This window comes from Physeter macrocephalus, chromosome 7 (assembly GCF_002837175.3).
Source record: "Physeter macrocephalus isolate SW-GA chromosome 7, ASM283717v5, whole genome shotgun sequence".
In the NCBI taxonomy this organism is placed as follows: domain Eukaryota; kingdom Metazoa; phylum Chordata; class Mammalia; order Artiodactyla; family Physeteridae; genus Physeter; species Physeter macrocephalus.
Genome location: NC_041220.1, coordinates 38,543,712 through 38,570,313, shown reverse-complemented (window position 1 = coordinate 38,570,313; position 26,602 = coordinate 38,543,712). Strand labels below are relative to the sequence as shown.

Genomic DNA, 26,602 nt, shown 5'->3' with positions numbered 1-26,602 from the left:
CATTTCCCACGCTAAAAATCCCTGCTTGGGCTTCCCTGGTGGCGCAGTGGTTGAGAGTCTGCCTGCCGATGCAGGGGACACGGATTTGTGCCCCGGTCCGGGAAGATCCCACATGCCGTGGAGCGGCTAGTCCTGTGAGCCATGGCCACTGAGCCTGCGCGTCCGGAGCCTGTGTTCCGCAATGGAAGAGGCCACAACAGTGAGAGGCCCACGTACCGCAAAAAAACAAAAACAAACAAACAAACAAAATTCCCTGCTTTATTTTTCTACTCTCAACATCCAACAAATCACAAGTTTTGATATCTTTTTCCCTTAGAAGAATGCATAGTAAGTATTCCATAATATTCCATAAATATTTAAGAATTTTGTAAATATTCAAAGTATATTAAAAATATATGTCCACTTACATTAACAAAATAATGAGTGTATATATATTTTTAATCCATATCTGTACACAAAAAGTAATATTCTCTTTTTCAAGCATCCATGGAATTATAAAATTCTTCCATGAATTTTATGTGTTCTAAGCATACTCTAGAACACAAAGAAAATTCAAAGAATTAATAAGACAGGGCAAAGTTATCAAGAACAATTAAATGAAACTATAAATTATTATTTTTTTTATTTTTATTTTTTTTGGTACACGGGGCCTCTCACTGTTGTGGCCTCTCCCATTGCGGAGCACAGGCTCCGGACGCACAGACTCAGCGGCCATGGCTCACGGGCCCAGCCGCTCCGCGGCATGCGGGGTCTTCCCAGGCCGGGGCACGAACCCGTGTCCCCTGCATCGCTTCCCAGACCGGGGCACGAACCCGTGTCCCCTGCATCGGCAGGGGGATTCTCAACCACTGCACCACCAGGGAAGCCCGAAACTATAAACTATTAACAAAAGAACAAAACAAAACACTTCTTAGGATAACAGCCAACACTGCATAACTAACATATACCAGGTATTAAAACTAAGCAAAGAATGTGTATTCATCTTTGTATCAATCTATGCGATTAGAATTGATATCGCCAGTTTACAAATAAGGAAGTTGAAGCTAAGAACACTGAAATTTCTTACTCAAGATAACATAGCTAATAAGTGGTAAAGCTAGATTCAATCCCAGGTTCCTGACTCTGGGGACCAAACTCTTGACTAATGCACTCTTTTAAATAACACCTGGATCAAAGAAAAATCACTATAATTCAGAGTGTACAACAATAAGAACACTCTATTGAAAAAAAAAAGCCTTTAATTTTAAACTAAAACTATACTCCAGAAAATTCAGCTTTTTCTTTACCAAATAAAAAGCAGAAAAATAAATATAAAAAGCATTCCACTTAGAGGAGAAAAATAATAAAGTATATCTAAACACAAGGGGAAGAAACAATTTAAATGGAAAAAGAATTAGGAAAGAACAAAACAGTATAAGAGATTATATTTCAAGCACATTCTTCAGGGACATAAAAAAATTATAAAACTCTCTATTAAGACGCATTTTTAAAACTTCAACACTTAGCTTCAGTAATCATCAATATGTCTAATCTTGCTTCATTTATACCCTTATCAGCTTTAAAATACTGCAGTATGTGTCTTAAGTGCCAATTATATTATTACATCCTACTTCAAGGAAAGGACTGTCATTCATCTCTCTCATTCTTTCTCTCTCTCTTCTCCCTCCCTCCCTCTCGCACCCAGGTGTAAGTTCTTAGAAATCTCTAACAATAAAGTAAGGCTCTTAAGGGTAGGTACTCAATACATATTTGCCACAAAAATGTCACTGGTGATAATTTAAATAAAACATAGCACACCTTACTCCACATGCATAACACTATAAAAATCAAGACAGTAGAAATAAATCATAACTTACTCGAACTTTCCTGAACTTCATTATCATCCACATCTGAATTATTCATTCCAGACGTTAAATAATTCTTGGGCCTAGAAGGTCCACTTAAGAAAAAAAGGTAAACCACAAAATTTGTGCATTTATATCTATCTAATATATCTACCTTAATGGTCATTTTTATCCTAAAACTGCCAAAGGTTTTTTTCTTATGAAATATTAATAGTATACTTATTTGCTGCATAAAACAAAAAATCTACAATTTAATCCTACATTTGACTTGTCAAACATGGTAATACTGAATTTTATAACCTTTTAAACTAACTCATGAAACAAGTTACAAATTTAAGTCAACTCAAATAACACTCTGATAAAAATCAAATCATAAGAAATAAAATTAGAAATAAATCAGCTTATCTTAATTTTTTTTTAAACTACAGGCAAAAACAAGCAATTTAAAATATAGTTAGAAATTGTTCAGAGATGATTCAGTTTATCCCAGTCCTAGATCCTCTTCCTCCTATTATGAGCCCAAGACAGGCCTAGTGGTCACAGGCTCCCAAAGAGTAAAGAAATCTTAGCCATCCCTTCAAAGTCTGAGAATCTGCTATAATTTACCATTCCTTCATTTTGAAAAAGAGTGTATGACTTCAGATATTAGGAGACTAGTTTAATTTGGTTTGCTCTCTTTAAACTTATATCCACAAATTCTTAGATGATGCCCCTTTCAAAAGGTACAGCCTAATTCTAACTCCCCTCTTCTGAGTGTAGTATGGACTTTGGAAGACTTCAAAGACTAGGTCATCAAAAGACACTATGGCCTCCATCATAGTCACACTTTCTCTTGGATCACCTGCTTTGTGGGAAGCCAGCTAGCTACCATACTGAATACCCCTATGGAGAGAGTCACATGACAAGAAACTGTGGCCTCCAGCTACCTTATAAGTGGATCCTCCAAGTTCTAGTCAAGCCTTCAAAGGACTGCAAACCAGATAGATCTCTTGACTGCTATACCTCATGAGATTCCCTGAGCCATAACTAGCCAGCTAATTCTCTCCCAGATTTCTACTCACAGAAACTGTGAAATAATGTTTGCAAGGCACCAACAAAATTAATATTAAGCTTTGAGAGTAATTTGTTACACAGCAGTTGGTAACAAATACAGTGAGTAAATCCTATTATCCTTAGAACACATGCATACCTTCTTTCCAAAAGTGAATTCCCAGGCTCTCTAGAATCCAAGTTTGACTCTGCTGGTGTCTTGCATGTATATCCACTGATCTGAGACTTTTGATGAACATTTTGTGCAGCCATACTATCTTGATTCTTTGAGCTTCCTGTACCTCTATGAAAATGAAGTTTGTAATTGTTTACATTTCTTCAAAAAATATTTCTTCTAGAAACATTACACAAGGTGGGTAGACAATATAACATTGGCTATAACAAATATCACATAACTGTTCAGGTCCTAAAACTTACAACTAGTCCAGGAAGGAAATGTGACTTTAGAACCTACCAAGAGTTCTAATTTGAAAAATTCTGATAAAAGAAATGGTACAGACCTGGCCTAACTAAGATAGACATGATGATAGGAGGGCACTGGGTGACATTACCTACAGGCAGCTTATGATGTATACTACACAGTTAAATCTATCAGTTTTTGTTGAAAATCCACAAACAACTGAAATTGTTTTATGTGATACCTCTACTCAGCCTACTAAGGAACAGCAGAGTGTTCAGAGGGACCTAGGCTCATCTCTTTGGTAGCTACCAGATAACTAGCTTACCCCAAATATATGCAAACAAGATACATTATTCCTAGACTGCATAATTCTCTCTCCACTCTCACATCTTACAAGTCCTATGTTTTAATTTGTTTCTTGACTCAGTCTACCAGCCTATTCTTATCATTTGTAAAAAAAAAAATTTTAGTTATGTTTGCAACATAACTAAAGAGCATCCAAACTTCTGAGTATTCTTTGATAGTTTATTTCTGGAGTTTCTAGTCTCCCTCTAGGTCCTACCATCAGAGTCAAAAGAAAAAAAAAGAATTATTAGAGAATACTATAAACAACTGTATGTCAACAAATTAGATAACCTAGATGGAATGGACAAATTCCTAGAAACACACAAATTACCAAAACTGATTCAAGAGAAAAATAAACAATTTCAAAAGACTTATAACAAAAGAATAAAACAGTAATCAAAAAACTACCCAGAAAGAAAAGCCCAGGCCCAGATGGTTTCACCACTGAATTCTACCATCATTCAAAGACTTAATACAAATTCTTCACAACTCTTCCAAAAAAGAAAAGAGCACTTCCCAACTCATTTTATGAAGTCAGTGTTACCCTGAAAACAAAACTAGACAAAGACATCACAAGAAAACTACAGCCCCCCCCAAAAAACCCAAAACAAAAGGCCCTCAAAAAAAACTAGCAACATTTTATCAACAACAAAAAAAAATGTATCACATGATCACCTCAGTAGATGCAAAAAGAAAAAAAAAAAATTTCACTACAAAAACACTCAACAAACTAGGAATAAAAAGGAACTTCCTCAACCTGATAAAAGGACATCTATGAAAAACCCACAGCTAATAACATATTGGTGAAAGACTCGATGCTTTCCCCCTAAAATTAAGAACAAGACAAGGAAGTCTGCTACTGTCACTTCTACTTAGCATAGTACTAAAGATTTCAGCCAGGACAAGAGTGCAAGAAAAAGCATCCAGATTGGAAAGGGAGAAATAAAACTATCACTATTCACAAATGACATGATCTTGTACTTAGAAAGTCCTACAGAATCTACTAAAAAGCTCTCAGAACTAATACATGAGTTCAACAAGATGGCAGGATAAAGATCAAAATACAAAGATCAATTGTATGTCTATACATTTGCAATGATCAATCCAAAAATAAAATTTAAAAAGCAATTCCATTCACAACAGCATCAAAAGGGATACTTAGGAATGAACTTAACAAAAGAAGTGTAAAACATACTCTGAAAATACTGTTGAGAGAAATTAAAGATCTAAATAATAGGACAAACACCCCTGTTCATGGATCAATAGACACTGTTAAGATGGAAATATTCCTCAAACCAATATATTCAACACAATCCATTTCAGAATTCTAATTGACATCTTCGCAGAAATTGACATACTGATTCTAAAACTTATATGGAATTGCAAGGGACTTAGAATAGCCAAATTATTCCTGAAAAAGAAAAATCACACTTCCTGACTTCAAAACTTACCTCTAAGCAATGGTAATCAAGACCGTGTGGTTCTAGAACAACAACTAATATATAGACAACAGAATAAAAGTGAGAATCCAGAAATAAGCCTATACATCTATGGTCAGCTGATTTTCAAAAATGGTGCTAAAACCATTCGACAAACAGTTATGGGAAAACTGGATGGATAGTCACATGCAAAAGAATGAAGCTGGACTTTTCACAGCATATACAAAAATTAACTCAAAATGGATCAAAGAATTAAATTTAAGAGCTAAAACTACAAAACTCTTAGGAAAAAAACACGGGAGTAAATCTTCATGAACTTGGACTGGGCAAAGGATTCTTAGATATGACACCAAAAGTACCAGCAACAATGGATAAAACAGATCAATGGGACTTTATCAAAATTAAAAACTTTTGTGCTTCAAAGGACACCATCAATAAAGTGAGACAATCCAAAGAATGAGAGAGAAGATTATCAAATATCATTTATTGGATGAGACTTGTATCTAGAATATATTAAAACCTCATACAATTCAATTAAAACAAAAGACAATCCCCCCAAAATCAGGCAAAGGATCTGAGTAAATCTTTCTGTAAAGATTGGCAAATGGCCAATAAGCACATGAAAAGATGCTCAACATCATTAGTCTTCACAGAAATGAAAATCAAAACCACCATGAGATGCCATTTCATACCAACTAGGATGGCTAGAATCAAAAAATCAGATAATAACAAATGTTGGCAAGGATGTGGAGACACTGGAAGCCTTAAACACTGCTGGTAGGAATATAAACTGGTGCAGATGCTTTGGAAAACAGTCTTGCAGCTCGCTCCTCAAAGGATTAACGTAAAGTTACCATATGACTCAGCAATTCCATTTGTACAAAATGTTTATACCAGCATTATTCATAATAGCCAAAAGGTAGAAACAACCCAAATGTCCAGCAATGGATGAATGATAAACAAAACATAATGTAACAAAATGAAATAGCACTCAATCATAAGAAGGGATGAATTACTGATACATGGTACAACATGGATAAAACTTGAAAATACACAAACTGAAAGAAGTCAATGCAAAAAACCTCGTACTATATGATTTCACTCATATGAAAGTCCAGGATAGAGAAATGTGTGGACAGAAAGTAGGTTAGTGGTTCCTTAGAGTTGCTGGGGAGGGGAACAGGGGGATGATAGCTAAAGGACCCTAATGATGAAAATGTTCTAAAATTCACTATTTTGACAGTTTGCACTATCAGTGAATACAATAAAAAAACCAATGAATTCTACACATCATGAGTGAACTATATATGAGTTATACCTCAATAAAGCTGTTAAAAAATCTAATGTAGTAAACTTCTGTTCCAAATGGCTTATAGACATAATATAAAAATTAAGTGCTTATACAAATTTAAAATGAGAGAAATTCAAAGATTTCTAGAGGGTAATTGTTTCTTATACTTTAAAAGCACTAGCTCTTTAAGATTTTTTTTTTTTCTAAACGCTTTAAGAAGGAAATAAGGGTGTTAGCTTGTAGTTTAATTAATGACCATGGTTACTAGGTTTTAAGAAGCAAAAAATATCACTTTAGACAAGTTAAAATTTTAGTATCTGTTACTTGTATAAAGGAGAAGTTCAAATAATATTTTTTTCCATGTAATATTTCTAATCAGGAAGACTCCTTAGACAAATTAGACATATTCATATTTTAATGTAATAATGTCTCTTTTTTTTTGCCTTTCCTAAATACAGAACAATAATACTGTTAACATGCTTTTTAAATCTAAATTATCTTTGAGGTTTCCATGACAGCCACTGAGTAACCACAAAGATTTATCTTCCCACCTTATGGCAAGTAGAATACCAAAATAATTACATATTTGATCTTTTATTTATAGTAAGTAGCTTAATAACTATACAGGTGAACTAAACAAATGTCTCAAAGATCTTCCTTTCTATGAATACAGATACCTAACAGGCTTTCTTAAGCAGATACTGTAGCAACTATCAACTTTGGATATTTCTCATTAGACTAACTCCTTCTCACTGTGCATAAGATAAGATTTGTTTTAAGGGTACTAGCTCAAATTCAGAAACAACATAAAAACTCAATTTAGTATTTCTCTCAACCCATAGCTAAGGTTTATCTGCTTTGTTTAATAAAACAGTGATTTATTATTATTAATACATTCAAGTAAAAACAGTTGGACTAATAAAAGACCTACATATCCAATGACACACTATTTATTTACTAAGTGTACCTTCCTCATATGTAAAAAGAGAGCTAACACCTGTCCTATCGACCTCTTAAGAGTCTTAATGAAAATCAAATGATATTAAGGAACAAGCTAATATAAATATGGGAGTCTGACATAAGACAGAGAAGGCATTACAAATCAGTGGGGGGAAATTCACTACTCAATGAACTGTTTAGATAGTATGCACTATAATGACATACACTAATGTATTTTAGAGCACTCTATCATTTATTTCAATACATCCCCACCACCTGCAGTTTCTCACACATAATATGTATTATTTTTTTAATGAATGAATGAGTGAATGCTCTATCAAAATGCAAAAATGCATAAGAACAATACTTACCTCAGTAGGTTGTCAGGACTGATGAGAATTCATTGAAAGCATCTAGTGAATACTTGATACATAGTAAGCACTAAAATATGTTAACTTTTATCATCTTATGGGGAAAAGAATTAAGATGTATTCCTGATTATTGTAATTACATTAATTTCATTTAAAAGAAAGCAACTCAAACGATACACTTAAAAGTGATTAAGATGATAAATTTTATATGTTTTTATCACAATTTTAAAAAAGGGATTGTTAGGTGACAATAATGCTTACCTTATTAAATTTATCACTCACACCCCATGTGCTACATATTATTCCCCATTTTAATATGAGGAAACATTCAGAGTACTATTTTGCCTGAGGTGTCACCCAGCTAATGACAGAGCATGGATTTACTAGCAGGTCTGTCAGACTGCAGACTCCTTTATGCTAACATTGCCTCTATATAAATGATTAAATAACATAGACAAATTATTAAATGCCAAACAAAAATAACTGCATTGTACACATAAGAGACATTATTACCCAGAAGGATTAAGGTTTTTCTTCTCAGCTGGGTCTGCCTCACCGCTTTCCAATGACTCATTCTGGGAACAACCGGAATCTTTAGCATTTAAAACCTTTTGTGTTCTTGAGCTGCCTTCATTAGTTCTCTTCTGCCTTTTAAATGGAATAGTTTTTTTCCCAGTATTCTTAGATGATTGGTTTGTTTTTTCAGCAGATTTTTGTTTACTGTTATGATACAATGACAATTCACTTCTTACTGAAGAATTGCTAGAAAAAGGACCTAAAGGATTAAATGATAATCTAAAGTTAGTATAATTGATTATTCGGCTCACTAAAATACCAACATGATTTATATTTTACATGTAAACACATACACACCACGATCTCATAGGCTATATTTGTTTTCTTTTTTATAAGATTTTTTTTTTGATGTGGACCATTTTTAAAGTCTTTATTGAATTTGTTACAATATTGCTTCTGTTTTATGTTTTGGTTTTTTCGGCCCCAAGGCATGTGGGATCTTAGCTCCCCGACCAGGGATCGAACCCACACCCCCTACTCTGGAAGGCAAAGTCTCAACCACTGGGCTGCCAGGGAAGTCCCTCATAGGCTATATTTGTTTTCAAGTTAAATTCATAAACTATGCAGCTCTTCAATTTATAGATACATGTACCAAACCTTTTAAATTTATCACGAGTTTCCAAAACCATCCTCTCTGGCTCTGCCCACTACTCTTCTAGTCATCCTTAAGATCCTGGTATTTCCCCAAGGTATCAGCTTCATCTTCTCGCTCTATGTACCTTCTCTGAGGGACCTATCAACCCATAACTTTAATTACTATCTACATGCTGATATCTATAGTATTCACCTACCACTCTCCCCCAAATCTGCCACTCTGGTTTTATTTCCTATCTTAATGAAAAGTATAACTAACTACCCAGATGCCTAAATCAGAAATCTGAGTCATCCAAGACTCCTGTCCCTTTCCACAAGCAATCCCTAAATCCTGTCATTTTACTTTTTTTTATGTCTCTCAAATCCTCTTCTTTTAAGCTCTGCTGCCTGTCATTAGCAGGGACTTTTATCATTTCTTATCTGGACCATTAAAACAGCCTCTTAACTGATCTCCTTTCTCTAGCTTTGCCATTCTTCAATCCATCCTTCACACTGCTTCAAGAATCATCCTTGGAAAACACAAACTGAATCACTACAATCCTGGTTAAAATCTTTTCGTGATTACCTATAGCTTAAGGATCAAGTCTAAATATTTTCAATTCTAATTTATTACTACATCTAGATAGCTTATTTCATTAATCGTAACTCTCAACACTCTGCTCCAAACAGACAAATCAAAAAAAAGGCAGCAGTGCTGAACTATTTGCACTTCTCCAAAGCACTGATCTTAAATAGTCCCTAGACCAGCAGATCAGCATCACTTGGGAATTTGTTTGAAATGAAAATTCTCAGGCCTTATTACCTCAGACCTACTAACCCAAAACTTTCAGAGTAGGGTCCTATAATTTGTGTTTTAACAACTCCTCCAGATAATTCTAATGCAACAAAAGATCAAGCTCTCAGCTCCAGATCTCTACACATGCTACTTCTGCTTGAAACATTCCATCCTTTTTCCTCACCACACCCAAGCACTTATAGCTGACTCCTAATCCAATCTTCAGGAAGCCTTCTCTAATTCCCAAGGCTAAATTAGGTAGCTTTCTCTCAGTCCTCTGACAATGTTTATCATACATCTGATTGTTTACTTATCACTCTCTTCCAGCAGACTGGCAATCCTTAAGACCAAGATTGATGTTTTACCTATCTTTATATTCCTCATGCCTAACAGCAAGGGCAGGATTATGGTGAAGCAAGAGTAGCCTAGGGTAGAAAAAATTTTTTTCCCAGTTTTACTGGGAAAAAATCGACATATTAACACTGTACAAGTTTAAGGTACAGAATACAATAATTAATATATTTATATATTGCAAAATGATCATCAGAGAGTATATCTTAAAAGTTCTCATACGGAAAAAATAAAAATTCTAACTAGGGTGGAAAATTTAAAAAGGTGTTTACTCCAAGTCACTCACACAACCCTAAGACCAAGTGTCTCCTTAAATTTCCCATTCTAGGTTGCTCATTTGCCTCATCTAGACCTGGCCCAGCCTAACACCATTCCTGCCTCACAGTGGAAACTCAATAAATGTTTCTCGACATATATGAAAAAGCAAGAGGGTCACGTGTACACTACAGGCAGTAGATCAAGAGTCAAGAAATCTGGGTTCCATTATTTTCCAAATCTAGCACAAAGGTCTATAACCTTAGGGGGAATTTATGTTGCTTTTCTATGCTTCAGACTTAGTTTCTTCTTCCATCAGATGAAGGAGTTTGGTGATCTGTAAGCATTCCTCCACTTTTGTGACTTTCTACTTGATCAGCAACCCAACATGTCTCAGGACTGATACATTTCAGGTCTTTTTTTGTAAATTTTGGAGTTCCAGCATGCTTATCCAAGCTCTAAGATTTTTATTAATCCATATATTTACACGTTCACTGACCATAGTAGTTTCCAGCAACGTGGGGCAAAAAGATGAGTTCTCCATAGGAGTAACAGTAGTAGTTAACATTTTAATACTAAGTATATGCCATTTAATACTTTTAACAACTTAATGAGGTGGAAATATTGGTAATCACATTTTACAGAGTGAGAAACTGAAAAAAGTAATCTCCTCAAAGAGGAGGAATCATAATTTGAACTCAGATCTAACTCAAAAATCCAAGAGCTGCAAAAGAATAAACATTTCTTACTGGATTACAATTCAATAATTCGTATCAACAAGACCTCACAGATACAGTGCCAATATGTACTAGTCTCTCACTTACTGATTTAAATGCCCCAGTCGACAGTATCTAAATATGTAAATGTTACCTTACCATATACCAGTCTTTCCATGATCATCTCCTTCAAAACATTCTACCAAAACAATAAATGTTTCATATTATAAAGAAAAGAGCTGGCATAGCAGGCCTAAGAATGCTATCCTTTGAAAGGCCTGCTTGCAAAGTTAGCCCTTGGGTAGCGTGTAGGCACTTGAATTTCAGGAGGGTTCCCATCATTTCATAACTGGTAAATGTGGTTTAGTGTGCCTAAACTCCTTGTGCAAAAAATATGGTTTATGACGAATACTTGCTTTTCCTTCAGGGAGCCTGGAATTTTAGGACACGCTAGGCAGAGGGTGCCTAGGTGACCATCGCCAATAAAAATCTTGGGCACTAAATCTCTAATGAGCTTCCTTGATAAACAACATTTTACACACTTGTCAAAACTCACCGCTAGAGGAACTAAAGTGCCTTCTGTACGAATGCACTGGGAGAAGACTCTTGGAAGCTTGCACACGATTTCCTTCAGACTTTGTCCGTGTAACTTTTCTCTGCTGATTTTGCTTTGTATCCTATCACTACAAGGTAACTTCAGACATCCATTATCACCTTTCCCACTTCACTTTTACCTGATGACCCTGCTTACTATTCCACTGAGAAAACAATAATGTTCAGAAGAGTACATCTTCACTGTGTGGCTGAACTACACTCACTCCATTTTGTCAGTTCCTTCTTAGTCCCACAGTCCCACCCCCTTCCCCTCAGTGTGACTGAGGTTTAGCCTCCTCAAAAGGAATGTGCCCAAGCCAGATATGTTCCCTATCAACTTTTATCCTTGCCTTAATCTGATATGAAAACTGGAAGAATGCCTTTACTGACTCAGATGGTTAAATGAGACCGCAGAGGGGAAGAAAAGCCCTGGTTCCTATCTGTGCAGATGTGCTTCTCACTAGTAGTCAGAATCTATTTTTAGTTCTGGCCCCTTTAAATCCCCCTGTATCCCTTTTGGCTGTGTGGAGTGCAGCTGCGAATGCCTCTGGATCATCAACCACCTGATCCTGCCTTTACACCCAAAATAAACTTCATAATTGTACTTTATGGAGTTGCCTGGTTTTTCACTCTCAAAGTTCCTTCTCAGTTCGGAGGATATTATTCAATGTCTCCACTGCCCAACATTTACCTTCGCACCATCAACTCTACCAACCTATTTCTAAGTGTCACCATATACCCCTCCTTTCCTCTTTTATATGATATACTGTCCTTGCTCCTGTCTAGAGCTAACCCTTTTACTATGGACTGGATCACACCCTACTCCTTGCCTACACAAGGACTGTGATCCTATATTTATCCTCTACCTTTCTACAAGGTCGTTTTAATGAGCAGATAAGCTGATGTAGTATCTTGCATATTAAAAGAGAGAGAGAGACACCTTCCCTTGACCCCATATCTGCTATGTCCCTTTATCTTACTGTCTTTCCTACCTCACTTCCTACACTCCCTTGAACCCCACCTCCAATCAGGCTTTTGGTCTCATCATTCTACAGAAACAATTTTTATCAAGGTGACCAACAACCTCCATGTTGCCAAAACCATATTGTCAGTTCTTAGCTCTCATCTAATTCAGGACATGAGCAGTATTTAAAATAGTTCATCACCCAATACTTAAAATGCTTTCATTACTTCACTTCCATAACACTAAGTTCTCCTCATTTTCCTTTAATCTCACTAACTGCTCCTTTTCAGTCCTTTTGATGGATCTTCCTTTCTCTTCCCTACTCCTAACATTGGAGTCTCCCAGGAATCAATTATTAGCTTTCTTTCTTCTCCAAGTATAGTCTATTACTAGATGATTTCAAGTAGTCCTGAAGTTTTAACGATCACCTCTATAGTGATAACTCCCTTATTATATGTCCTCCCAGATCTTTCCCCCCAACTTTAGACTCATTTTATCAAGCTATCTTCTCAATATATCTACTTCGATATCTAATTAACATATTAGAACCTAAAATCTTGAGATTCTTCCCAAATCTGCTTCTCTCATATCTTTCCTCATCTCAGTAAACCTTTCCTCACCTCAGCAAACAGCAGATCCATTCTTCTGCTTGTCCAGGCATCTGAATCATCCTTGAAGCCAGCTCTCACTCCAATTCATCAGTACTTGCTGTGATTTACCTTCAAAAATATCCTGAATCCAACCATTTCCATTCTCTTCCCTCCAACCACCTCCTAACTAATCTCCCTGCTTCCATTTTTGCCCAGTCCTAGTTCCCTCTCTACATTGCAGTAAAAATAATCCTTTTAAAAGATAAGTCAACCAGGTCACTTTATTGCTTAAAATTGTCCAGTAGCTTCCCAATACACTTTGTCTAAACTCATTATCACAGCCTGCTTCTCTGATTTCATCTGCCCTGGCTTACTCTCTTCTTCAGCCATACTGACTTTTTGACATTCCTCAAGCTTTTCCAGCATGGTCCATCAGTACTTTTATTATACTAATACTGTTCCCTTGGTCTGGAATGCTCCACACCAAATTACTTACATGGCTTCCTCCTTCACTTTATTCATATATGTGCTCTGAAAGATCCTAATCAACTCTTACTGACCTTTTACAAAAACAATATTCTGCTCCATTCTCCTACCTACTCCCAGCTCTGCTATTTACTTCCCAACTCTAATCTTTATGTGCCTTGTTTTTCTCAATTACCCATCAATGAATGAATTATATATCTATATTGCTGATCTTCCTCCAATAGAATGTAAGTCCTATAAGAGCAGCAATTTTTCATTTTTGGTTTTATTCTTCCACAGCCATATCCATATATCTAGAATACTGTATATGATAAAGCCTCATAAATATCTTTATAATTAATTGATTTAATATTTCTATTAATGATCCAATTTAAATTTTTCCTCATGAGATTTTTCTTTGCATAAATCAAACATAGAGGCTCTTATAGAGTGAACACAATTTAAATAAAAATACTTACTCTGCTCTGATTTTACCACCCACCAATTAGATGGATGTCTGGAAATTCTTCGACTTCTTGTGACAGTTGAAGTCAATTCTTCAGGTACAATTTTGTTCTTCTTGGACCCATCTGAAAAACGCTTCTTTTTGCATTCCTTATCTTTTTTCTGATTCTCTGCATGAGGAACATTGGTACTACCTTTCTTGCTTCCTAAAATAAAGAATAAAAACAATTCAAAATCTACTGCACCAAAGAATATTCAGAAAACCAGAGCAGATTATAAAAAAAAAAACTCTCAATTATAGGAACTTCTTAAATTTATTCTGTGGGCTTCTTTTCATCTCTATTTTTTAAAAGTCACATGTTCTCAATAAAATCTACAACTTTCTGTCAGTTAAATGCAAACTTTTCACATTGCTTGATAACTAACATATACTCCTGAATCAAAAAAAAGTATACTCTGAAAAGGAAAAATGAAATATATGACTCCTTCCACTACTAAAGTCCCATGTAAAAAAAAGGTTAACTACTGCTTTTCTTTTTTAAAATAATTCATGATTTTTGTCAATCTAATTTATGGAAGAGAATATTTTAAGGACATTTTCAATAAAGAGATTTTTCCTATATGAAGGAAAAAAGATTGTTTCTTTAAACAGAATTTAAAGAGGAAAAAGAATTTTTAAAACAATGAATATGGCAAGCAACAAAAAGCTAATGAAAAGGTTTGGCGTCAATAGTAACTTCATTTTACTACAAAAGCAAGTACATAAGAAAAGATCTAAGAAAAGGGACAGATAAATTCTAGTTTTGTTTTTAAGACTGACAACCAGGAAGAAGGGGAAATCAGAGAAATAGAAGCTATTTTAATACAAACACTGCATCTGAAAGATGTACAACCACCAAAATGAGTTTAAAAATGGAAATTTTCTTTTTTTCAGAAGATTTAAAACAGTAGATATTAGTAGATGTAATGAAAAATTTTCTTGACCAATTAGTAAATCAAGAAACCAGCATTTTGCAGTTTCTGACACAAAGATTTCTGTGAGAGCCAAAGAAGGAGTTAAAATCATATCAAGTAGGGAACTCATAGAGTAAATGAACTCCATAAAAGTATATAAGACCAGGGGCAGTGGCCAAGATGGTAGAGCAGTAAGACCCTGAGCTCACCTCCTCCAACAGGCACACTAAAGTTACAACTATTTACAGAGCAACTATTGATGAGAACAATGTGAAGGCTAGCAGAAAAGACCTTCCACAACAAAAGATATAATGAAGGAACCACAATAAGACAGGTAGAGAAAGATAAGGCCGAGTCAAGACCCAGGGTGGGCAACCTACAAACAGGAGGATAATTACAATTGCATGGTTCTTTCCAGGCAGACACAGGTCTGAGCCCCACACTGGGCTCCCCTGACTAGGGTTCCTGTACCAGAAAGACAAGTCCCCCCAAATGTTTGGCTTTGAAGGCCAGTGAGGCTTACTTTCACAAGAAGCTGAGGGCTACAGGAAATACATACTCCACTCTTAACAGGCAAAGGCACTGTAATTAAAATGGCAAAATCTCAAATACTCCAAGACCCAGGGCAGAAGCAGTAATTTGAAAGAAGCCTGTGTCAGAACCACCCGCTGATCTTGGAGACCCTCCCAGAGAGGCAGGAGGCAACTGGAGCTCACCCTGGAGACACAGGCACTGGCTGCAGTCATTTTGGGGAGCTTGTTCTATCACAAGGACACTGCTGTCGGCAAGCACAATTTTGGAATCCTCTCTCTAGCTTGTTAGTGCCAGAACCCAGATCCTTCCACCAGCTGGTTGGTGCAGGTCCTGGGATGCCCAAGGCCAAGAAGCTAGCCTAGGGGGGACCCAGCCCTACTCACCAGTGAGCCAGCACTATCCCCTGGACCCCTGGGACCCCACAGCCAACCACCAGGATTCAGCCCTACCCATCAGGCTGACACCAGCTCCAGGAATCCCAGGGCTCTACAGCCAAAAATCCCAGGACCTAGCTCTGCTCACCAGTGAATGTACACCAGCTCTAGGACACCCTGGGCCTCACAGCCACCCATGTCAGGAGCAGGTCCTGCCCACCAGCAGACAACATCAACCCCAGGAACCACCTCCCCAGGACACAGTCCTGCACACCAGCAGGAAAAAACTAGCTCCAAGATCGCCAACACCACACCCAGCCACCCCAGGACCTGGCTCCGCCCACCAGCAGCCAGCAGCCTCCACATTATGGAGGGCCAGAAAACCAACCAGATGGAGGCAAGCCTGCCTACCAGTGCACCCACAGTAATCAACCTGCCACAACTGAAGGGCCAACTCAGCCCACACAGGGCACCCCTACAGCATATAGCTTTGATGACCAGAGGGCAGGTCACTGCTGGGCACCCAATGGACATCTCATAAGGAAGGCCACTTTCCCAAGATTGGAACTGTAACCAACCTACTAAACACATCGAAATAAAAAGAGAATTAGGCAAAATGAGGTGACAGAAGAATATGTTCCAAACAAAGGAACAAGATAAAGCCCTAGAAGAACTAAATGAAATGAAGTTAACCCACTTATCCAATAAAAAGTTCAAGATAAAGATCTTAATAAAGATGCTCAAAGAACTAGGGAGAATGGATGAACACAGTGAGAAATTAGAAGTTTCTAACAAAGACTTAGAAATTATAAAGAAGAACCAAACAGAGCTGAAGAAATACTATAACTAAAAGTAAAAATACACTGGAAGGAATCAACAGCAGATTAGATGCTAAAGAGATATGGATCAATGAACTGGAAGACAGAGTAGTGGAAATCATTCAAGCTGAAGAGAAAAAATAAAAAGTAAAAAGAAATGAGGACAGTTTAAGAGATATGTGGGACAACAACATCAAGTGTACTACCATTCACATTATAAAGGTCTCAGAAAAAGAGAGAGAAAGGGGGCAGAGAACATATTTGAAGACAAAATAACTGAAAAGTTCCCTAATGAGGTAAAAGAAACCAACGGTCAGGTTCAAGAAGCACAGAGAGTCCCAAACAAGATCAACCCAAAGAGGACCACAGTAACCCACAATGAAATTAAAATGGCATATGACCCAGCAATCCCACTCCTGGGCATAAACCCAAACAACTAGTTTAATTAGAAAAGATACATGAACCCCTATGTTCACCGCAGCACTATTTACAATAGCCAAGGCATGGAAACAACCTAAATGTTTACTGAAAGATGAATGGATAAAGAAGATGTTATATATATGGAATAGAATATCAGTCATAAAAAAGAATGAAATATAATGCCATCTGCAGCAACATGGATGGACCTAGAGATCATCATACTAAGTGAAGTCAGAAAGAGAAAGACAAATACCATATGGTATCACTTCTATGTGAATCTAAAATACAACACAAATGAACATATCTATGAAACAGAAATAGACTCACAGACATAGAGAACAGACTTGTGGCTGCCAAGAGGGAGGGGGAGTGGGGAGGGAAGGACTGAGAGCTTGGGATTAGCAGATGCAAACTATTACATATAGGATGGATAAACAAGGTCCTACTGTATAGCACAGGGAACTATATTCAATATCCCGTGATAAACCATAATAGAAAAGAATATGAAAAGAATATATAAGTATAACTGAGTCACTTTGCTGTACAGCAGAAATTAACACAACACTGTAAATCAACTATACGTCAATAAATTTTTTTAAAAAATAAGTTAAAATGGCCAAAAAAACCAAAAAGATTAAAAAGAGAATATTAAGAGCAGCAAGGGAAAAGCAACTAGTTACATACAAGGGCACTTCCATAAGGCTACTAGCTGACTTTTCAGCAGAAATTCTGCAGGCCAGAAGGGAGTAGCACAATATATTTAAAGTGACAAAAGGGAAAAAGCCTACAAACAAGACTATCCGGCAAGGCTATCATTCAGATTGGAAAGAGAGATCTAAAGTTTTATAGACAAGCAAAATCTAAAGGAGTTCAGCACCATGAACCAGGTTTATAAACAGTGTTAAAGGGACTTTAAGTAGAAAAGGCCACAACTAGGAATATAAAAATCATGAAAGGAAAAATCTCATTGGTAAAGGCAGATATACAGCAAAGGTAGTAGATCAACCACTTATAAACTTAGTAGAAAGGTTAAAGGACAAAAGCAGTAAGTCGTCTATATCCATAACGAGTAGTTAAGGGATAAATAAAACATGATGTATATACGATGTCAAAAATTTTAAGCATGGTAAATAGGGGGTAAAATGCAGGGTTGTTAAAATGCGTTCAAACTTAAGAGATAAGCAACTTAAAATAATCATGTAATACATATGGATTGCTATATATAAACTCCACGTTAACCACAAGCCAAAAAGCCATAACAGACATATACACAAAAAGGAAAAAAAGAATCCAAACATAACACTAAAGGTAGACATCAAATCACAAGGGAAAAGAGCAAAAGAAGGAACAAAAAATAACTACAAAACTATTAACAAAATGGCAATAAATATCAACTAAATGCTCCAATCAAAATAAGAGTGACTGAAAAATAAGACCTATATAGATGCTACCTACAACAGACTCACTTCAGATCTAAAGACACACACAGACTGAAAGTGAGGGAATGGAAAAAGGTATTCCATGCAAATCAAAAGGAAGCTGGGGTAGCAATACTTATTTCAGACAAAACAGACTTTAAAACAAAAACTCTAAAAAGAAACAAAGAAGGACATTATATGATTAAGGGATCAATCCAAGGAGAAGATATAACAATTGTAAATATATATGCATCCAACATTGGAGCACTTAAATATATAAAGCAAATACTAACAGATATAAAGGGAGAAACTGACATTAAAAATAATAGTAGGGAACTGTAAACCCCACTTACATCAATGGACAGATCATCCAGACAGAAAATCAACAAGAAAACACTGGCCTTAAACGACATATTAAATCAGATAGAATTTAAAGATATATACAGAACATTCCATCCAAATTTTGCGTGGGAGTGGAACATTCTGCAGGATGGATCACACGGTAGGCCACAAAACAAGTCTCAGTAAACGTAAGAAGACTGCAATCATATTAAGCAACATTTCTGACCACAGTGCTATGAGACTAGAAAACAAGTATAAAAACACAAACATGTGGAGGGGATATGGAAGAAAAGAAATAGGGGAGGGAAATTAAGAGGTACAAAGTTCCAGCTGCAAATAAATGAGTCATGGGTATGAAACACATGGTGTTGGAATATAATCAATAACTATGTAACATCTTTGTATGGTGACAGATCTTAACTAGATGTGTCATGGCAATCAGCTTGAAATGTATAGAAATACTGAATCACTATGTTGTGTGACAAAACTAACATAGTGTTGTAGTCAATTATACTTCAAAAACAATCTCTTAGAAAAATAGATCAGATCTGTGGTTATCAGAGCTTGCGGGGGTGGAAGGAGAATTGTATGAAGGCAATCAAAAGGTACAAACTTCCAATTATAACAGAAATAATTACTAGGAATATAATGTACAATATGATAAATATAGCTAATACTGCTGTACATTATGTATGATAGTTGTTAAGAGAGTAAATCCAAAGAGTTCTCATCACAAGGAAAATAATTTTTTTCTACTTCCTTAATTCTGTATCTGTATGAAATGATAGATGTTCACTAAACTTACTGTGGTAATCATTTCACGATGTATGTAAGTGAAATCATCATGCTGTATACTTTAAACTTATATAGTGTTGTATGTCAATGATATCTCAATAAAACTGGAAGAAAAAAACAAAAAACAAACAGAAAATAGTATATAAGGCCAACAGAGCAGGCATTATATATAACCACATAATTAAGTTTTAAATTATACAGAATAAAAAGAAGAAAGGACAGCATAATAGGGGTTGAAATCTGGACATACAAGACTAGAGCTATCACTAAGAAGGTAAATTTGGGGAACTAATTCAGACAGAGTTAATATCTAATGCAAAGAAAAAATGTTCTCAAGGTATGAATGTAAAGGAAGAACAGAAGGAAAACTGTTAAACTTGGGAAATATAGAGACAGTCATCAAAATTTATAGATGAAATGAGAAAAACGAATCAATAAAAAGACACAGAAGGAAATCAAACAAAGAACATGGAGAACCAGAATACTACAGTATCAGAAGTTAGCTGGTGCTTAATTAGGCTAGAATGAAAACTACACCTTAGTCATCTTTATTACCTATAACATATAACATTATGTTTGGTACACAGGCTCTCAATGAATAGGCATCAAAATAATGAATTCAGGTTGAAGCCTATATTTCACTAGGCAGTGATACTGGCAAAACTGCTACCCAGCATGAGATATTTTAGATACTATCTAAATTTTTTTTTTTTTTTTTTTTTTTTTTTGGGGTATGTGGGCCTCTCACTGCTGTGGCCTCTCCCTTTGTGGAGCACAGGCTCCGGACGTGCAGGCCCAGCGGCCATGGCTCACGGGCCCAGCCGCTCCGCGGCATATGGGATCCTCCCAGACCGGGGCACGAACCTGTGTCCCCTGCATCGGCAGGCGGACTCTCAACCACTGCGCCACCAGGGAGGCCCTAGATACTATCTAAATTTTGATATTCAAAATGTGGTTCACAAACCAGCTATACCAGCATCACCTGGAATAGACTGTTTAGAAATACAGAATCTTGGGTCCAACCCCAGACCTACTAAATCAGTTTACTAATCAGTATTTTAACAAGACCCTCAGTGAATTCAAATGCACATGCAAATATGAAAAGCACTGTTCTAGGTGCTTTAGTCATTCTCTCAGTTAAATTTGATTGGGGAGTAGAGGGATAAAGCATAAAATGAGCCAAATTCTGTCATGAACTCTTACAGCAGTATCACTCTCTGATTCTACTTTAAGAATAAGTTACAGGATTTGGCAATACTTTAAATTTGGGATTAAATGCTGATAAAAGAGAACTGATTCATGCTTATAAGGTATATTCACCTTAATTATACTGAACCAGGCACAAAAATTTTAATTAAAAAAAGAAAATAATCTATTTTACCAATATTATGCTTAATAGTATCAACCAATACTTTTGAAGTGATGAGAATGGAAGACATTAGAAGAGTTACCACAAAGTAAACCTTCTCAGTAAATAAGATCTTTTAGGGAGTAGATATAGAAAATAATAAAGAGTCAATTTACAAAACACTAAAGCAAGAATGAGAACTTGCAACATGGTTGACAGCGATTAGTAGTTTAAGGAATTATTTGTACAACAGCAAGAATCCTCACTGATGAGCATCATTTTCCAGCCCCTCTCCAATCTCATCTCTTTTCTCCAACTTCTTTTCTTCTATTTCTTCCCTTCTTGTTCTTCCCTTAATGCTTCTCAAAAATATTCTCAGGAACTGCTCTAACAAATGAGAGGTGCTTATGATGACAGAGATTATTGTCCATGTTCATGAATTGACTCAAACAAACACTAATGTGAGTAATGATTTAAAGCAAAAGAATGTGAGGGGGAAAATGCTATCATCAAAGATTTATTCAGACAGTGATACAGGAAAAAAAAAATCATACAAAGTAAGAAACAAACCAATTAAGAACATCATTTCAGAATCCAGTTCCAGATCAGGAAAGGTTAAAAACTGAATGACAACAAATTTAGAAAACTAATAAAAAAGGAACATATACAGAAAATAAAGCTGATATATGAAACAGCTGATAATGTGAAGAGAGGTGACTTAGAACTGAGGAGACATATGTCATAAGCAGGGAAACAACCAGAAAAGAGGTGACTACTGTAGAAAATTTTACATATTTACATGTACAGGAATAGGATTCTGAAGGTGGGCATTTTTAAATAAACACTGCAAAAGTATTCATTCAAAATAGAGTAATACTTCTGTCAATGTCGATAATATATTCCAGTGACCCACAGAAATGCTAAGGCTAAGATATGGGGGCTATTTTAGGAATAGGACAGATATAGTCCCTGTTCTCATGGAGCTTTCAGTCCAGACTCTAGAGTACAAGACAAATTCAGCAAGTAATTACATGTCTGAAAATGAAGAGTGCTATTAGAGCAAATATAGGAACATACCAGGTTGAGGGATAATTATCAAGGAAAGAGATATTTAAACTGAGTACAAAGCTTGGTAAGGAACCGAGAGTATATTTAGGAAACATTTTCTAAGTAAAAGGAAGAGGGCTTCTCTGGTGGCGCAGTGGTTAAGAATCTGCCTGCCAATGCAGGGTACATGGGTTCCAGCCCTGGTCCGGGAAGATCCCACATGTCATGGAGCAACTAAGCCCGTGCGCCACAACTACTGAGCCTGCACTCTAGACCCCACGAGCCACAACTACTGAAGCCCACGCACCTAGAGCCTGTGCTCCACAACAAGAAGCCATAGCAGTGAGAAGCCCATGCACCGCAACGAAGAGTAGCCCCCACTCGCTGCAACTAGAGAAAGCGCGTGCGCAGCAACAAAGACCCAGTGCGGCCAAAAATTAATTATTAATTAATTAATTAAAAAAAAAAAAAAAAAGGAAGAGCGTATTTAAAGGCCCACAGTTGTGAAAGTGGTCTGTTCATGGAAATGGAAAAATTTCATTATAAAGCAACCCAGGAAATGAATCTGGAGAGGAAGAGAAAACTGAGAGGGTATATGCATAAACTGCTACAATACTCTAAGAAATAAATTACTCTAGTTTCGGTAAGGGGAGTAGCAGGAGGAATGGAGAGAAATAACAGATTTGAAAGCTACTTAGGAAGAAGTCAAAAGACTTACTGACTTTATATGGTTTGCTAGGTAAAGAAAACAGTAGCTAAAGATGAATCAGACTTCTTTCTTGAGCTAATAGATTTATAACGGCTCCATTTATGAAGATACTGAAAATGAGAGGAGGAAGAAGTTTGGAGGAATTTAGTTCCCAGCATGTTCAGCTTGAGAAGCCTGTGAGACAATAAAAGTAGAAAAGTTAATTTGCTCAATCCAGGTCATCAGTTTAGGCATTAAGAGAGTATGTCAAGTGCTTGTGAACTAAAGGAAAATTATCTTCAGAGTAAAATATCTTTGGAATTAAATTATCTCAATATTTTTAGTCTTTGAAAACTGATGTGGTTGGCAGAATAATAGCCTCCTAAAGAAGCACCCACCCTAATAACAAAATCTGTGAAAATATTATCTTACGTGGCAAGAGACTTTAGAGATATGATTAAGGTTATAAACCTTAAAATACTGAGATTATCCTGGATTATCCAGGTTGGCCCAATCTAATGACATGTGTCCCTAAAAGCTGTGGTAAGAGGGAGAGAGACGGGATGATGGAAGAGAGGCAAGAGAAATTTGGAACAATAAAAAGGCTGGCATTGCAGGTTTTGAGGATGTAAAAGGGGAGCCATAATTTAAGGAACACAGGTGATTTCAAGAAGGTAGAAAAAGCAAGGAAACAGATCCTCCCCTAGAACCACCAAAAAGGAACAAAAAACCTTGTCAACACCTGTATTTTGCCCCAGTAAAATCCATTTCAGACTCCTTAATCACAGAACAGTAAGATAATAAATGTGTGTTGTTTTAAGCCACTAAGTATGTAGTAAGTTGTTATGAGAGCAAAAGAAAATTAATACAGAATGCTATATTCACTAATGAACTTAGATAAGAAAAATTTAATATACATGAAAATAAGTGTACAATATATAGCAAGTACTCAATAAGTCTTTAACATTTATAATTTCAGAGAGTATCTTGCAAGTACACTTTCTTGATGTAATGTTTTTTCCTAAGAAATTATAGATAAATCAAAATTTTGTACCTTCAAATTTTATGAATTCATATTCAGCTTAAAGAACTAGTATGAAAAATGCTTTCTTGTAGTGTTAACTAACACCTTCAGTTTAGTCAGATTCTCCATGTTGTATTTCCTTAAAATGAACAACTACTAACAAGAAACTGAAATAAGCAAAAAAAAATAAAGAATAATTCCAATAAAAAAGATGTGGTACACGTCTGACATTTATAAGAGGGACACAAAATAGGTCACTTTTCCTTCTATTCTAAGCAGAATTTTTCAAATATGCAAAGGCACATACAGGCAAAATTGAAGTCTGACAACTATTATTTCAGGTGAGATAAAGTCTATGTTATAGACTATACAAAAAGAAAGCTAAAATAACTGAGTGGTAACTATATTAAAGTGGAATTTTTTTTTATTAAAAACTAGTTTAAATATTGTGCTTTAATATACTCTCTCTTCCCTCTATATCCACAATATAGTATATTTAGAACCTTCAGGCGCAAAAACATTTTTGGTCAAGAAAATTTCCCCACTAAATAACAGTTTTTCCATTTGAACATCAAAAACATTTTCACTTATTTCAAAACTTCTTGATACAGCTGAGAAAATATGGGCTCTATGTTGGGACAGATCCTGGACCAATATTTAACTTTTTTTGAGTGTTATCTCCTACCATATAGGATTGCCGAGAAGGATTAAATTATATTATGCACACATAAAGTGCAATTAGATTTAGTAAGTGTTTACTATTCCACTAACTATTCTGGAGAAAATTCTTTCTGTAAGAAATACCTTTTCTCTTTATTACTTAAAAAGTGATATACTTCAACACACATTTATGATAAAAACTCTCCAGAAAGTGGGCATAGAGGGAACATTCCTCAACATAACAAAGGCCATATATGACAAACCCACAGCCAACATCATACTCAACAGTGAAAAGCTGAAAGCACTTCCTCTAAAATCAGGAACGAGACAAGGATGCCAATTCTCAACACTTTCATTCAACATAGTTTTGGAAGTCTTAACCACAGCAATCAGGAAACAAAAAGAAATAAAAGGAATCCAAATTGGAAAGAAAGAAAGAAAACTGTCACTGTCTGCAGATGACATGATACTATATACAGAAAATCCTAAAGATGCTACCAGAAAACTACTAGAGCTCATCAATGAATTCAGTAAAGTTGCAGGATACAAAATTAAAACACAAATCTGTTGCATTTCTATACATTAACAACAAAAGATCAGAAAGAGAAATTAAGGAAACTATCCCATTTACCATTGCATCAAAAAGAATAAAATACCTAGGAATAAACCACCTAAGGAGGCAGAAGACCTGTACTACAAAAACTATAAGATGCTGATGAAAGAAATCGAAGATGACACAAACAGATGCAAAGACATACCATGTTCTTGCATTGGAAGAATCAGTATTGTTAAAATGATTATCCTACCCAAGGCAATCTACAGAGTCAATGCAATCACTATCAAATTACCAATGGCATTTTTCACAGAACCAGAACAAAAAATTTTTACAACTTGTATGGAAACACAGAAGACTCCGAATAGCCAAAGCAACCTTGAGAAAGAAAAACAGAGCTGGAGGAATCAGGCTCCTTGACTTCAGAATATACTACAAAACTACAGTAATCAAAACAGTATGGTACTGGAACAAAAACAGACATACAGATCAATGGAACAAGACAAAAACCCCAGAAATAAACCCATGTACCTATGGTCAATTAATTTTACAAAGGAGGCAGGAATATACAATAGAGAAAAGACAATCTCTTCAATAAGTGGTGCTGGGAAAACTCATCAGCCACAGATAGAGAATGTTCTAATTTCATTCTTTTAACACTATACACAAAAAGAAATTCAAAATGGATTACAGACCTAAATGTAAGACTGGATACTATGAAACTCCTAGAGGAAAACATAGGCAGGACACTCTTTGACATAAATCACACCAATATCTTTTTGGATCCACCTCCTAGAGTAATGAAAATAAAAACAAAAATAAACAAATAGGACCTGATTAAACTTAAAAGCTTTTGCACAGTAAAGGAAACCATAAACAAAACAAAAAGACAACCCAAAGAATGGGAGAAAATATTTCCCCATTGGAAATATTTGGTTGGAAACGAAGCAACCAACAAGATATTAATCTCCAAAATATACAAACACTTCATGAAGCTCAGTATCAAAAAAACAAACAACTTCAATCAAAAAATGGCAGAAGATCTAAACAGACGTTTCTCCAAGGAAGACATACAGATGGCCAAGAGGCACATGAAAAGATGTTCAACACTGTTAATTATTAGAGAAATGCAAATCAAAACTACAATGAGGTATCACCTCACACCAGTCTGAATGGCCATCATCAAAAAGCCTACAAATAGCAAATGCTGGAGATGGTGTGGAGGAAAAGGAACTCTCCTACCCTGTTGGTGGGAATGTAAATTGGTGCAGCCACTGTGGAGTACAGTATGGAAGTTCCTTAAAAAACTAAAGACAGCAATTATACTCCAATAAAGATGTTAAAAAAAGAAAAACTAAAGATAGCGTTACCATATGATCTGCAATCCCACTCTTGGGCATATATCCAGAGAAAACTGTAATTGGAAAAGATACATGCACCCCAGTGTTCACTGCAGCACTATTTACTATAGCCAAGACATGGAAGCAACCTAAATGTCCATCCACAGATGAATGGATAAAGAAGGTATGATGTATATGTGTGTGTGTGCGTGCGTGTGTGTGTGTGTGTGTGTGTATACACACACACACACACACACACACAC

At 36.0% G+C, this 26,602-nt stretch overlaps 1 protein-coding gene across 5 annotated transcripts in view; it reads right to left on the bottom strand.

Moving 5' to 3' along the window:
- Window positions 1-26,602, bottom strand: part of CENPC (centromere protein C) — a 93,762-nt gene that overhangs the window by 28,698 nt on the left and 38,462 nt on the right. For all 5 annotated transcript variants that reach the window (XM_007108001.4, XM_055085947.1, XM_007108002.4 and 2 more), the window contains 4 exons: window positions 14,039-14,230; window positions 8,193-8,454; window positions 3,034-3,177; window positions 1,857-1,939 (listed from right to left, as the gene is read on the bottom strand). In XM_007108001.4, coding sequence (XP_007108063.2) covers window positions 1,857-1,939; window positions 3,034-3,177; window positions 8,193-8,454; window positions 14,039-14,230 — 681 coding nt within the window. The remainder of the gene's footprint in view (window positions 1-1,856; window positions 1,940-3,033; window positions 3,178-8,192; window positions 8,455-14,038; window positions 14,231-26,602) is intronic.